This window comes from Siphateles boraxobius, unplaced genomic scaffold (assembly GCF_051911475.1).
Source record: "Siphateles boraxobius isolate OS27281-9 unplaced genomic scaffold, OSU_SipBor_1 31, whole genome shotgun sequence".
NCBI lineage: Eukaryota > Metazoa > Chordata > Actinopteri > Cypriniformes > Leuciscidae > Siphateles > Siphateles boraxobius.
The window spans coordinates 9,746,345-9,761,065 of NW_027508931.1; the positions used below are offsets into that span (position 1 = coordinate 9,746,345).

At 38.4% G+C, this 14,721-nt stretch overlaps 1 protein-coding gene across 3 annotated transcripts in view; it reads right to left on the bottom strand.

The window, feature by feature from the left end:
- Nucleotides 1-14,721, bottom strand: part of elapor2a (endosome-lysosome associated apoptosis and autophagy regulator family member 2a) — a 36,036-nt gene that overhangs the window by 9,982 nt on the left and 11,333 nt on the right. For 2 of the 3 annotated variants that reach the window (XM_077193687.1, XM_077193688.1), the window contains exons 13-21: nt 14,033-14,170; nt 13,676-13,939; nt 13,216-13,389; nt 12,956-13,139; nt 10,525-10,621; nt 10,273-10,374; nt 9,780-9,906; nt 8,567-8,745; nt 8,295-8,469 (exon numbers count right to left, since the gene is read on the bottom strand). In XM_077193687.1, the coding sequence (XP_077049802.1) occupies nt 8,295-8,469; nt 8,567-8,745; nt 9,780-9,906; nt 10,273-10,374; nt 10,525-10,621; nt 12,956-13,139; nt 13,216-13,389; nt 13,676-13,939; nt 14,033-14,170 (1,440 nt within the window). Of the gene's footprint in view, nt 1-2,598; nt 2,952-2,999; nt 3,254-8,294; nt 8,470-8,566; nt 8,746-9,779; nt 9,907-10,272; nt 10,375-10,524; nt 10,622-12,955; nt 13,140-13,215; nt 13,390-13,675; nt 13,940-14,032; nt 14,171-14,721 lie in introns of those variants that run through there. The other variant, XR_013186069.1, reaches the window with a different exon arrangement.

Consider the following 14,721-nt stretch of genomic DNA (forward strand, 5'->3'; position numbering starts at 1 on the left):
CGGGCCAAGGGCCCTAAAATAAGCCTCAGGGAGCCCGGCCTCACTCACACAGAGGGATCTGCACCTGCAGTGCAGGGATTTCAAGTCATAAAGACAGGCGGCCAGTGGCCTAATCTAGTTACGAGCCCTGCCTCAAACATACGGAAAGGACAGTGGCTGCAGTGCAGGGACTTCCAGGTTATAAAATCTGGCAAATTTGGACGGTGAGGACCAGCCGGCCACGCTACATATATCGCCAATAGAAACCCCACTGGACCATGCCCAGGAGGAGGCCATGCCTCTCCTGGAGTGAGCTCTAACGCCTATGGGGCATTGTAGGCCCATAGTAGCATATCCCAGGGCAATAGCGTTCACCAACCATCGGGAAAATCTCTGCTTCGTGACCAGAAGCCCTTTGGTGCGGACATGAAAGGCTGCGATGGCTGCCACATACCACATAAACCACACAAAAGCGTGGATGGAGTACAGCCTGCATCCAGCCGCTCCTGGAGAAAAGAAAGTATCAGTGATACTTCACATGAGACTGGGTCCATGGTTCCTGGTTGAGCACCAGTCATAGAACACAGACCACTTCAGAGCGTAGAAGCTTCCCATAGACGGAGCTCTTGCCTCGCTGATTGTGTTTAGGACACTCGCCGGGAGGTCCGTAAACTCCCGTCGAGGGGCCATACATGGAGGGCCCACGGTTTGGGACTGGGAGGCCAAATTGTCCTGTTCGCCTGGGAAAGGAGGTCTTTCCTCAGGGGTATCAGCCATGGGGCTGCTGTGAGCAGCTGAATCAACTCGGGGAACCAAGGTTGGGCCAGAGAGGGGCCACTAGTAGGACTGCTGTCCACCCTCCCTGATCCTTTTTATGACCTGAGGGAGGAGCGAGACCGTAGGAAAAGCGTAAAGGGGAAGGCTGGGCCAGTCGTGGGCCAGCGCGTCCCTGCTCTTTAAGAAATATGTTGGGTAATGACAGTTGTTTTCGGAGGCGAAGAGGTCTACCTCTGCCCTCCCGAAAACACTCCAGATCATTTGAACCATTTGGGAATGGAGGGTCCATTCCCCTGGAGACACTTTGCCCTGGGACAGTATATCTGCTGCCTGGTTCAGTCTGCCCGGTACATGTGTTGCTCTCAGCGAGCGCAGGTTGCCTTGTGCCCATAAGAGGAGACTTCTGGCCATTTCGTACAGCCGCCTCGACCTAAGCCCGCCTTGGCTGCAGAGGTTGACGGTCGCAGGCGTGCAGAGTAGGGGGCGCAGATTAGGGGAAGCAACGCGACAGCTGGCTTAGAGATCGCTGTCGGGAGAGCATGCTGGATCAGGTTAGCCGCTGGCTCGCTCCATGGCAAAATCGAGCGTCTTTTATAGGCAGATGCCCCGCCCCTTCTGGCGGGCTCTGCGCTCAGCTCGGCAGGCTTCGCACCGATTGGTCCACGCAGTTACGCCGCTCTGTCATTGGTTCCCACTGACCAGCCAATAGCGTGTAAGTAAGTCTCAGTACTGTTATGGGTGTGCAGTAGCACTGCTTTATTTTATAAAAGTCTTCAGTATTTTGGAGAAAACGACTTTCCCCATAGTGTATAGTTACGCAATACGAATGACCGTTTGAAAGGGAACTGAAGATATACAAATAAAAGCCAATTTGAAATTAATACATAGTATAATAGTATATGAATAATACTCAAATAACACTGCTGACTGATCGGAGAATCTCACTGATGTTTAGAGTTATAAAAAATTCTGAACAAATCCATCATACTTTTTCACCATATTGGAGTTTTTTGTGCTTAAATTCAAATAATAATTTATTAAACATGATATTAAAAAAACATAACTGACATCAGTTGAACAGTTACAGGTTTATTTCCTTGTAAACATGCACACAAAATGAGAGAATCACAGAATTATTCATGTGAATAATACTGCCAACATCTAACACTTCAGAGTAACAGTGGACCAAACAAAACAACTAAATCCCAGCGGCACAGTAACTGTAGGTTTACACCTCATTCAGAATCAATATGGGACTCAGATCATTTACCCAGACTTCACGTCCATGGGTCTTAAAATTTCATGAATAAAACCCCACCGGCAGTTCATTAAGTTCTTTAATTAGATGGAAAATCTAGTGAAAGTTTCATCACCTCAGTCTGCCGTCGCTGTTCTGAAGAAATACCGTTTCTCCTTAATCTCCAAATGGGTACAACCACCACTCAAAACCAAAATAAACAGTGTTCCAACCAATCACTGACAGGGGCGGGTGTTGTGAGGTTTTGCGCTCGTGCACAGCTGGACGCGAAATCGGAGCAACACCCGCCCCTGTCAGTGATTGGTTGGAACACTGTTTATTTTGGTTTTGAGTGGTGGTTGTACCCATTTGTTTTTGTGTGCAGATCTCAGAGCCTAGGCTGCCTACCGAGACACGGTTTTTGGACGGCATGCTTATGGGGCGAGCAGCTAGCCGATCGTTAGGAAAGATTAGACATTTATTTTTGGGCCAGAAATCACTGATACAACCTTTAATACTGTAAGCCAAGCAGAATGACGCAGAGGTATGTAAAAAAAAAATAATAAAAATAGCTGAACAAAAATGACTCCTGCTTTGCTGTAATCGTTTATTCATAGACTTTATTGATGTCATATTTCATTTGGAATGTCACAATCACAGTCAAATAGGTTACTTAAGTAAAAAAAAAGAAAAAAAAAGAAAAAAAAAGAAAAAAAAAGAAGGCTATTTTGGCCATACTTGAACACAAACGCACTTTACATGGCTTTCCAGCGCTGTTTAGCTGGGATTGGAAGCGCCTGTCAGTGAAGCTTAACGTCTCAGTGTATTTGTGTGTTCACCCTGACCCTTGGCTACATTCGCTCTGACAAGCAAGACTCATGTAAAGTCGTGGCTGACGCTCCAAAAAGCTTCTGGACTGGAGAGGGAGGGAATTGGTACATATTTACAAGCTTCTGGACTGGAGAGGGAGGGAATTGGTACACATTTACAATAGGAAAACACACACACACACACAACTGCATAGTGCCACATCTTGACAGAAATATTCAATGAGCCTGTCCGTCCGAGTTCCTGAGGTGTCGCAGGCTTGTTTAACCCTATTCCTTTTTTTAAAGGCCACTGCGTGTGATATCGAAGAGAAAGGAACTTCCATTCGTCCCTTTCTTTTCATTACCCCTCTTCACTCTTCCACTATCCCCACACAGACTTCTCTGTATTGGAGAATTTCAGTTGGACGGCTTCGTCACTCTTCTTGTTGCCCTAGAAACAGAAACACTGTTTTGAAAATGCAGCCAAAATGGGAACAAATCACTGAACGCAGGCGCGACAAATGTACACAAACAGAGTGCAGAATCGCCCTCCTCGTCAAGGTTGCCTCCCTTTGAAAAGCCTGCCCTGCGAAGGCCAAAGACTGTCCACCGACACTGCACGTTGCTAGGACAACCAGTGTGCAAATCAAACAGCGTGTTGCGGTAAGCTAGGCCTGTTAAACAGAAAGACAAATGACCTGCAACTGCCTCGGAATGGATTTCAGGAACGCTAAAGAAACTGTTATTCACACAGAAGCCTGGTTACAAAACCTTAGTTGCCTACATAGAAAGTATTTTAATGCATCATAGGCACGCTCCCTACGCAAAGGCTGCTCTAAAAAGGTAGCCAGCAACATTATTCTGCCTTTAAGACATCTTGTTTTTGGCAAAAACAAACAGAACGCATTACGACGAGCGGAGTGAAAATTCGAGATGGCGGATACCTTGAGCTGAGAGAAATGTTGATTAAATGTTGTATTTCATTCAATACTAAAATGTTTCCATAAAAAGTTTAAATTGCATTATTTTATCTAATATATTTTAAAAGCCTAATTATTATTGTGTTATTAGCTTAGCAACATGCTAACTTCTTGTGTGGGGTGAGTCAACGAATGTAATATAAAAATTGACCCTTTTTAATTTATGAATACACATTCCTGGTCTTACTGTGAATTGTTCATGTGAACTTTATTGCAAATTAACCAAAAAAAATAATTTTTATCTTTGAATTTTTTTTAAAAATCACATCGTAATAACTAACTCGAACCGATTTCACTACCAAGTATACTCACTTTAACTCTTTCCCCCGCCATTGATGGAAATTTCTGTCATTTATGAAAAAAATGCTTCCCCGCCATTGAAAGAAATTTCCGGCTTTTCACTATTATACGGTAGGGTTTGATCTCCTGATCAAAAAAACATGCGAAGATAATGCAGAAACATGCGATCTTATGTGTAATCATGCAAAATATGCAAATAAAAAAAAACGTGATCATCAACATTAACATTATAGGCAGTTTTGGTTTATATGCTGCTTACTGAATGAAATGTCAATCCAGGAAGAGCTATAGGACTGTGCAGTCATTAGGGGTGTTGATGGACTCGATTTACTTCATCAAATTTTTGATCATCGTTCTGAATCCAATCCAGATGTAGTGTTTATCAAAACGTGATTTTCTCAGCTTTTTGCTTAAAATGTTAATTTTTTTTTTCTGAAACTCACCCACATTTACGTTATGATAAAAGCAGAGGGTCTGCTCTTTATTTTATATATTGCATGTTCAGATATTCATACAACAAAATATTAAGGGGGCCATGAAAATTTGGTAAAAATTATCAAAAACGCTGGCGGTGCCTGGCAACTTTTTTAAAATTTCTGCGTGAAAAGAGTTTACATATTCCTTCTGAAAAAAACAACAACACTTAAACTACCCATTTATTAAATTCATAAAAAAAATAAATTTGTCTGAGACAAAATTTGCATTGGGGGATAATTTGGGAAAATGATGAAAAATTGCAATGCTGGGCACTTGGGGTTGCTAAATTTCACCATTATTTTTAAAACCCAAAGTAAACGTTTTTTGGAAAACAAATTCAGCGCACAAATGTATTTGAATTATTATTATTTTTTACAATGTTCACGTGGCATAAAAGAGAAACGTCTCATTTTTTGTGAGGATATTGTATTTCAAAGATAATTTTACAAATCATTATTGGAAAGTGTTTAAACAATGTTTTTCATGCTTGTTCACTTAACCATAAACAATTATTATACATCCACCTGTGGAACAGCCCTTAACACAAACAGTTTACAAGCAAAAAGAAAATTAATGTCACAGTTCCAATAACTTAGGACATTAAAGAGACCTTTCCACTGACTCTAGAAAAACACTAGAAGAAAGATTGCCAGGGTCCCTGATCACCCGTGTGATGAACATGCCATAGTCCTGCAGGAGGCATGAGGACTCCAGATGTGGCCAAAGCAATAAACTGCAATGTCTGTAATGTAAGATGCGCAAGATAGACTAACAGGGAGACGGGAAGGACAGCTGATAGTCCTTACGGTGCCAGACCACGTGTAACCATGTCCCCTCAGATGTGTGCGAGAACTTTTCAAGTGCCTTGGCGGAGGAATGGGGTAACAATTCACAGCAAGAGCACGCAAATCTGGCTCAGTCCATGAGGATGAGATGCCCTGTAAAACTTTAAGCAGCTGCTGGCCACACCAGATACCAACTGCTATTTTTTTATATATAGCTGGTTTAAGCGGTTTTCTCAAACTGGCCAAGCTGGTGACCCCCTCTAAAACCAGGCTGGGAGACCAGCATTTTCTAATTATTATTCAGCAGGGTTTATCTAAAGCAAACCAGTCACTAGGAACATGATTGATTAATTCCTCTCAATTTGGATTCTCTTAATTAACTTCCCTGAAAATTGCAGGACCAAAACTGGCTCTGTTTTCGGAGTACTTTCCCACGGGAGCTCGTACGGCATCTTCCTGGAGAAAACGCTCGAGAATTTTGAGTGACAATGGAAATTCTGAAGAGTGACACTTGAATACAACTCTCTCTTACTCTAAAACTCCATTCTAATTGGCTGTGAACACAGTGTTGCCATGCCAATGCAGCTCAACAGTCTTTAATCTTACAGATGTTGCTTCAACTGCCCCGAGTTAAACATCAAGGCATATACCCCCCCCCCCCCCTCAAGCAAACTCTCAGCTAGAATTTCTGAATGCAGTCACTGCTAGAGGGGAAAAAAAGCAAGAAAAAAAAAAGAAAAGTACAGGGAGGGTTGAGCTGAGGTCATTTCAACTGAAAGGCTATGAAGAAACTGCAGCCCATGGAAGGGAGAATTATTAAGAACTTGAAGCATATTTTCAAAAACACTTCGGTGAATGACCAGTAGAGGTCACTAAATACATTTAATTATGGGAATTTAACCCATGACTTTGGCCTTGCTAGTGGCAAGCACTATTGTTCGAGCCACAGGAAAGCAGTCATTATTTTTGCAGTTCTGCTTGGTGCTGCTAGTGGCACAGAAACACAACACTATCACCACTGAACTTCATAGCCGTACAGCTTTTAAAAAAAGGTGCAATGTATAAGTTTCAGAATTAGCCATTTTCTTTTTACTATTTTTGTGTAATAAAGACAGTGACACTAGAAACTAAGGAAAGATTGTTAGCATATGTGCTAACTGCTAAGGCTTCAAAAGTTTGATTGAAATAAAACCAAAATCACGAGATGAGTGTGATTATCAAATCGCAAAGGCTGTGATTTAATGTGCTGCATGTTTCAGAGTTAAGCGTGACACTGTTGCACAGCATCTCTGAGAAACTTGCTTTGCAGTAAATGCTCCACATGAACAATTTCCCATCAAAATGAAAGTTTGATGATTTAAGGTTTGAAAATTAAGAAATTAAGAGTTTCCAGTCGTAATAAAAAAATTATAGTAATCTTTAAAGTTGAGTTCTCATATTTATATTTTTATTTAGTAATAATAATAATTATTATTATTATTATTATTATTACTATTACAAATGTTATTATTTTTACTATATACACTATCAATAATAATGCTATACGATAGTGAGGAACTAATTCATTTTTATTCTTATTCGAGGACAGTCTGAACTGGGCTGGTACGATCCACCCTTTTTGCCTCCGATACCGATTCTGATAGCCTGCCTGGGATTCAGTATTGGCCGATACAGAGTAGCGATCCGATACTAAAATAATCATCTAAAAAAAGTGCTGAATTACCTAATAAACTGTATCTGTATCTGTATGCCTCACTGTGGGGAAGAGACTGTGATTATCCTTTTCTGAAAGGCATCAGGCTTGACTTAAACATTTCCCTAACTTATAAAAATTAAAGATTATATATATTTATATAAACAATATAAAGACAAAAATGAAGAGAATTATTGATTAAATAACTGTGGACCAGTGCAGGAACTGTAAATAAAGCAATAGTTTCACTAGCTTGGTAGACATTCAAAAGAAACAGAGTCAGGCTGAATCCATTCATAGTCTCGCGTAGCCAGACCTTCAGACTGACGGCAGAAGAACAACGGCCATGTATTATGACTCACATTCACGAAAAACAATATGTATACTAAAAATTTAAAAAGAAATTACTTTCAATTTTAAAGTGCAGCTTTTTAATGAAGCAGCAAAATATGATATATATGACAGAACAAGAAATGCTAACAATAAACTTTAATTGCACAAAAGAATTGTAATATGAAAGAGTCCAATACAGAGCGGCACGAAAACCTTATCCACGTAATATTGGATTTTGATCGGTCTCAGATGGCCGATACCCGATCCGGCAAAAAAAAAAAAATGGCAGTATAGGACCAATACCGATATGGAGTATCGGATCTGGATTTCATGTCGATAGACGAAAACATTTTAGTATACCGCATCTACAAAGTTGACAGCATTATGCCAAAATGACTCCTAGGCTGCAGCTCTGCATTGCTTTGTTATATTGACACCAAACTTTGCACGTGTTACTGCCACTTATTGGTCGAAAGTGATAAACCATTAAATCATATTACTAGTGACTGCATTTGATTTTTTTCAGACATTGACTAAAATCATCTTATTATGTATTTAATTGTCAGTTGTTGCACTTGGTCTGACACTCCCAGCCATTTCGGCATTACAGTTGGCATAACTGCTTCTATTGCTCTCCTCATTTGTAAGTCGATTTGGATTAAAGAGTCTGCTAAATGTTTAAATGTAAATTACTTATCGTGTTTTTTGTGCTTGGCTCCGATAACTGCTGCTTGCAGCTATATTTCTTATTCTTATATAGCCATATTGATATACAAAAGAAAACTGCCAAATTGTACGGCCTTACAAATAAGCACAGCAAATCTGGATTTTTTTTTAAAATCATATTTTAAAATGCAATTTTCAACGGAAAGGTTCAACTTGTGAAGCTCATTTTAAGAAAAGTATTTACACCTACTGTGGTACCTTGGTAGTGATAGCTTTTAGTTTAGCCAAAAGAGAAGTCTTGTTGGCATAAACCACTTCATCCTCTTCCTCATTCTCCTCCCCTTCTCCTTCCATAATGGCGCAGCTGTCCGCCACCGGCAATTCACACTCTTTATTGGCCGTCATCACGAGTTTGGAATATTTGTACTCCAGTCTATCAGAGCACAAAGACAAAGAAGCAGGAGCCTTATTAGCATAAATAAAGAGAAATGTTGTGTTTCCAAAAACTTTAATAGTCACACGAATCATACTTTTTGTTTCTCTTCCAAAAGTAGCAGGTCAATGAAACAAGCAGAGCAGCACAGAACACTGCAAGCCCAGCGACCACCTTCAGCCAGGTATCAATCACCTCACACGGAGACGTTCTCTTCAGCGGGAGAGTCAGTCCGCCAGTACACAGTCGAGGTTCAGTCCACATATACACCGTGTCCTTAATTTTGTATAAATAAGGATATGATTTTCATTCGGTCATTTAAATCACAGATGTCAGTGGAGAGTGAACTGAGAAAAATGAAAAATATTTGACAAAAAAAAAAAAGACAAAACTAAAAGCAAAAAAGTTCAAAAGTTTGGGGTCAGTAACATTTTTAAATATTTTTTTAAGGGTCGCTTATGCTCACCAAGCCTGCATTTATTTAATCAGTAAAAACAGTAGTATTGTGAAATATTATAATAACTGTTTTGTATTTTAAAATATAAATTATTCCTGTGATGGCAAAGCTGAATTTTCAGCATCATCACTCTAGGCTTCAGTGTCACATGATCCTTCAGAAATCATTCTAATATACTGATTCGCTGCTCAAGAAACATTTCTTATCATGTTGAATACTTTTTAGGATTCTTGAAATGAATAGAGAAAAACAGCATTTATTTGAAATGGAAACCTTTTGTAACATTATAAATGACTTTAATGCCTCCTGGCTGAATCAAAGTATTCATTTCTTTCAACAAAAAAAAAAAATCTTACTGACCCCAAACTTTTAAACAGTAGTGTACTTAGTTTTTTCCTTTTATATTTGTAACAAACAGAGCAAGTTATTTGTGTCACTCAAAGCATCATATTCAAGCTAGTCTTCATCTCTCAAACTGCACCTGTCACAAATATGTGAACACACACACTATGATTTTGTTTATAATTTTTGTTTAGGTGGCTTAAGGTGATAAATACTCCACATGGAGTTCTGGAGAAAACAAACTTACCCTAGATACATTTCTGATGATAAATTCAGTAGTCACGACAGATGCTTTACTTTAGTAGATTGATTTTAATAGCTTTTATTACTTACACCAGTGAGGATCAGACTGTTTTTCTTACTATTTGATTTAAACCATGCATTACATTGCAGTTCCCTGCTTAAGCCAACTTTTAATGACATTTGGTGCCTGCATACACACACACATTTATTATAACACATTTTTCAATCAATAATATATATATATATAATAGAACTAATGAAAGAGTACCTGCACTCCTCCCTTACAGGCTCCTTCAATGGCGTGGTAGTCGACATTAGTGCAGCGTGGACAGGCACTGGAGCTCTCCCACAGGAAGTAGAACGAGCACCCGTCACAGGTCCCATCAGGACACTTACTGACACAGGACAGAAAAAGTTCAACTAAACACATCTTTGTATGCTCTATCACACTGTAGAGGAAAGAATTTGGTTCGAAAGGTTAATTAAAATCAACAGTTATAATAGAATCTAAAAGCCAAAACAATTAAGATAAAATAAAAATATCTCCAAGGAAGTTTACTTTTTAAATTAAGATTTCACCTGGTATTTATTGCATTTTTTTTTAAATGCAAAGATTTAAAAATAGGAATGGAATAATCTAAAATAATTCTTAAGTAAGGTGTCTTCATAAGTTGCATTATATTTAAGATATTAAAAATTAATAATAATTATTATATATGATTATTATATTTTTAAGTGTGTGTGTGTGTGTGTGTACACACCTGGGCACGGATATGTCTCCTCTCGCAGTTCTCTCCAGGTTACAGCGCAGTGAAACCACTGCATTTCTGCCTTTCTTACATAAGGTTGTGACCTGTGGAGATCTTTACAAATAAAAAGACACCATTAAACACATAATGTATGATAGAGGGAAAAGAACAAACCAAACACCTTATTACAAAACCCCTAAAACTAAAACTCTAGACAACCATCTGTGAAAGGAACTTTAAATTTGATAACGTAACTGCCTGTACCGATAGAAGAAGTGGACATCTGGGATTCTCTTGGGTGGAGATGGAAATAGTTCTGGTCTGGCGGTTATTCCGTTAAGTGATTTCTCCACTGTGGCTCCTATGGCACAAACACACACACAACCAGTCTTAAGAGGACACATGTGGGTGACAGCACAGAAGGAAGTGCTTAGTAAGTAGGACCACCCTTAAATTTGAGTATTTAATCAGATTTATCACTAAACAAAAGGCCTGTTCTAGATTCACTGAGTTTTATAACTAAGAGTGTGAATTAAAACACTTAAACAAACACTATGTATAATTATTCTAAAGCAACAGAAATCTAAAACACATTTTATTTGATGCAGCTTATTTAATATTATAGGTTATGAAAAGATAATTTTCCAAATGTCAGGACTTGAACCAAAAAATTGGTTCACTTTTGAATCGTACAAAGAACATATAACAATGCTTTTATATAAACACTGCATTCCATCTAGGTGCTGATAACCCTTCACTGAAAGGTTGAAAACATAGTTGTAATGGAAAACATACAGTCGTAATCAGTTGTAAAAGGTGTATTCAACACCCATTGCAAATCAGGTTAATTGTCAAAAATGTACAGACTTTCAACTGTTTGCAATGAAACATTTGTTGTGTTGAGCCATTTCAATTACTTTTGTGGTAATTCCCCAAATTCAACTGAAAATGCAACTTTTAATGATTCAACCCCTTCATGGCAAGCATCTTTAGTACTTAGTAGAACACTCTTTTGCTGTTATGACCTGCTGCAAATGAGATGTATAACCAGGCACCAGCTTCTGGCAGTGTTTCTGAGGAATCTTAGCCCATTCCTCAAGAGTAATCGCCTCCAGTTCAGTAATATTCTTGGCTTTCCGTGTTGCAACCGCCTTCTTCAAATCAAATCCCACCAGAGATTTTCTATGGGATTCAAGCCAGATGACTGTGTTGCAGAAGAAGTCCTGGAAGATTCTACAGTGACCATCAAAGCCTTGGTGGAATTAGAGCTATGCTTGGGATCATAGTCCTGTTGGAAGGTCCAGTGATGCCCAAGCTTCAGCTTCCTCACTGATGGCATAATGTTTTCTCCTAGGATTTCCTGATACTTCAACGAATCCATCTTGCCTTCCACACGCTGCAGGTTTCCAGTGCCAGAGGATGTAAAGCAGCCCAAGAGCATCACCGAGCACCACCATGCTTAACTGTGGCAGAGTGTTCTTTTCAGCATATGCTTCATTCTTCTTCCTCAAAACATAACGCTGATCCATAGGGCTGAAAAGTTCCAGTTTTGTTTCATCGCTACACCGAACAGAATCCCAAAACTTCCGTGGCTTATTTATATGATTTTGAGCAAATTGGAGCCGACTTTTTTTGTGCTTTTGGGTCAGTAGTTGTGTGCGTCTTGGAGTTCTGGTATGCATTTAGTATGAGCCTTACGGTGCTGAAAGCTGAAACCTCAGCGCCTGTGGCCACCAAGTCTTGCTGCAGGTGTTTTGCAGTCATTTTTGGGTTTTTCTGATCTGGTAGCAGCCATTGACATCTTCCTTTTTCTGCCCCTTCCAGCTACTGTAACCACTTTTCCTTTAACTTTGAACTTGCTAACTATGCTTCCAACGGTGTCTCTAGAAACATTTAGTCCCTTCGCTATCTTCGGTATCCTGTTCCTTGTTTGTGAGGGGGCGATGAGATCTTGTCAATGTTTAGGACCATTCTTTTGACTTAGCCATATTCCTAACATGCAGTCAAACGTGACACTCAACAAACCTAACCAGTTTAGATATTATATTATAGTTACCAAAATATTTCTAATAAAATAATACTTTCCCATTTATTTATTACATAAAAATATAAACATAAAATATTACATCATATATTGTTTCCTGCCAGGAGTATTGGGGTATAACATGATTACTTATGCACAAAAGTGTGTGAAAACACTGTATTTTGTCCCGTTTTTTAAATGCACATCAAAAATATTTTTGTATAATTATCCTTTCATCATATAATCACAGGTGTATAATACACTCAGATAGTAAAGACTAAATGAAATAAATAATGCATCAAGATGTTTATAGTTGCCACAGTCCCCTAGTTGTCTCCTCATTAACGTTAGCAGCGCTGAAAATGTGTTTTGCTCGTAATTGATATTATTGAGCTTTGGTGATTAAACTGCAAATGACTTTACTTTAGTTAAAAGTCCCACCAGGATTTAATTTATAATATAATAAACCATTAAGGACACTTTTCTCCATTATTTACTGATAATGGAAAGTCTGTTAAACATGAATTGATTTTAATAAGATACAACATTAACTCTGGCATCCCTATCAGTAACCATTTTAAATTAATGAAATATGGACAAGCACATCACATCAGCTACACTATCAAAAAGTCAACACTTTTTTTTAATTTATTTTTTTATTATTTCTCTCACCCTGAAAAGTGTCAGCCAGGCTAATGGACTGAGAGGAAATGGCTGTTTGTAAGCTCCGCCCATCCGAAGGAATAATTGTTGACTGACAGAGTAAAGCCTCCACTGAACTGCCCAGCTGACCACCTTTAGCATCCTCATTGGGCAGATCTGTGATATTATCTCTGCAGACTGCAGCCTTGTGACCCTGACAAAAGACAGATGGAAGAAATAATATTTTGTGATTTTGTTATTTCCACTCATTTTAGGTGTGTGTATTGTACCTCAGCTCCACACAGGCTGATATTGAAGAGGTGGTAATATTTTGTGCCTTTCGCAGTGAAGCTAGGCCCACTCATGATGGACCCAGCCGACGTCAGAGCACTGAAGTCATACTGAAGAATCTGATTCTGGTGAGTGTATTTGAACAAACAGTCGCTGAAACACACACTGTGCTCCTATAATTTAAACATTCAAGAGAGAATCGTCAAACACTTTTTATTATTAATAAATAATTATAGTTATTATTATTTCACAAAACACTTTTATGTATTTAACCAATTGGAATGAAAAACACACAACCTTTATTTATTTATTGGAAATTAAATAAAAAAATGTTAAGTAAACGATTAATTTAACATTAATTAAATAATTTTAAATAAATTATTTTAAATAATTGTTACCAAATGCATATATAGGGAGAAAAAAAAAGAATTAAAAAAATAGAATAAAAAACTGAAATACCTTGTTGCTTTTGCTGCCTGGCCCACACGGCTGGCACGCTTCTTTGCCGTAGATGTTGTCCCCAGACAGGACGGTGTTGGGAGGGCACTTTCGGCACTGGTTGGTCTTTTTATCAATGTAGTGTCCAGCTGGACATGGCACACAGGAGGAGCCAGCCTTCTTAGACTTCAGGGCACACGCACGGCACGCTGACGCCACCCCGTCCACGGCATTGGTGACAGACACAGAGTAAATCTTCACTATGTCATTTGCATACCGACGCACCTGATGGACAGTGACAATGACCATTATGGCTATAGCCATTCTATAAACACATGAACATTTTTTATCACTGCGTGTATATGCATTTGTACTGACATCACTAGCCCGACTGGTGCGTTGGAAAGCCCAGGTAAACACAAAAGTAGAGTTTTCAGTCATGATGTATGTGTAACTCTGTTTGGTTTTACTCCCATCCCATGTTTCAACTACATTTGTGCTTCTTTTTTTCACATCCTGGAACAACAACAACAAACTCAATTACACTTCAAAAAGGAAAAAGAAAAAGGTGCACAAAGTATTTTGGTAACACTTTACAATGAGGTATCATTTATCAGCATTAGTTAATACATTAACCTACATGAACTAAAAATTAACAATATATTCTTACAGTGTTTCTAACCTTTGTTAATAAAAAATATGTCATGTTAATTCACAGTGCAAAATGATAACGGATTCAACATTAACTAAGATTAATAAATGCTGTAGAAGTTCATTGGTTGTACATGTAGTTAACTAATGTTAACAAATGAAACATTATTATAAAGTGTTACAAGTATTTTTTGTTGCAAGTATTTATAGCAAAATACCAATAATTAATCTAAGCTGTTACAATTTGAAGCTAAACCTAATTTTATGTATATTTTACCAATTTATTTTGGCAAAAAGGGTAAATGTGTGGGGGGAAATACAATTTTGTTATGGAATTAAGATTTTTGTAAGCTTTCCTTGTTCTAGCTTGTACTATTCCAGACAATAATCCAAACTAACTTTGTATTATTAGCACT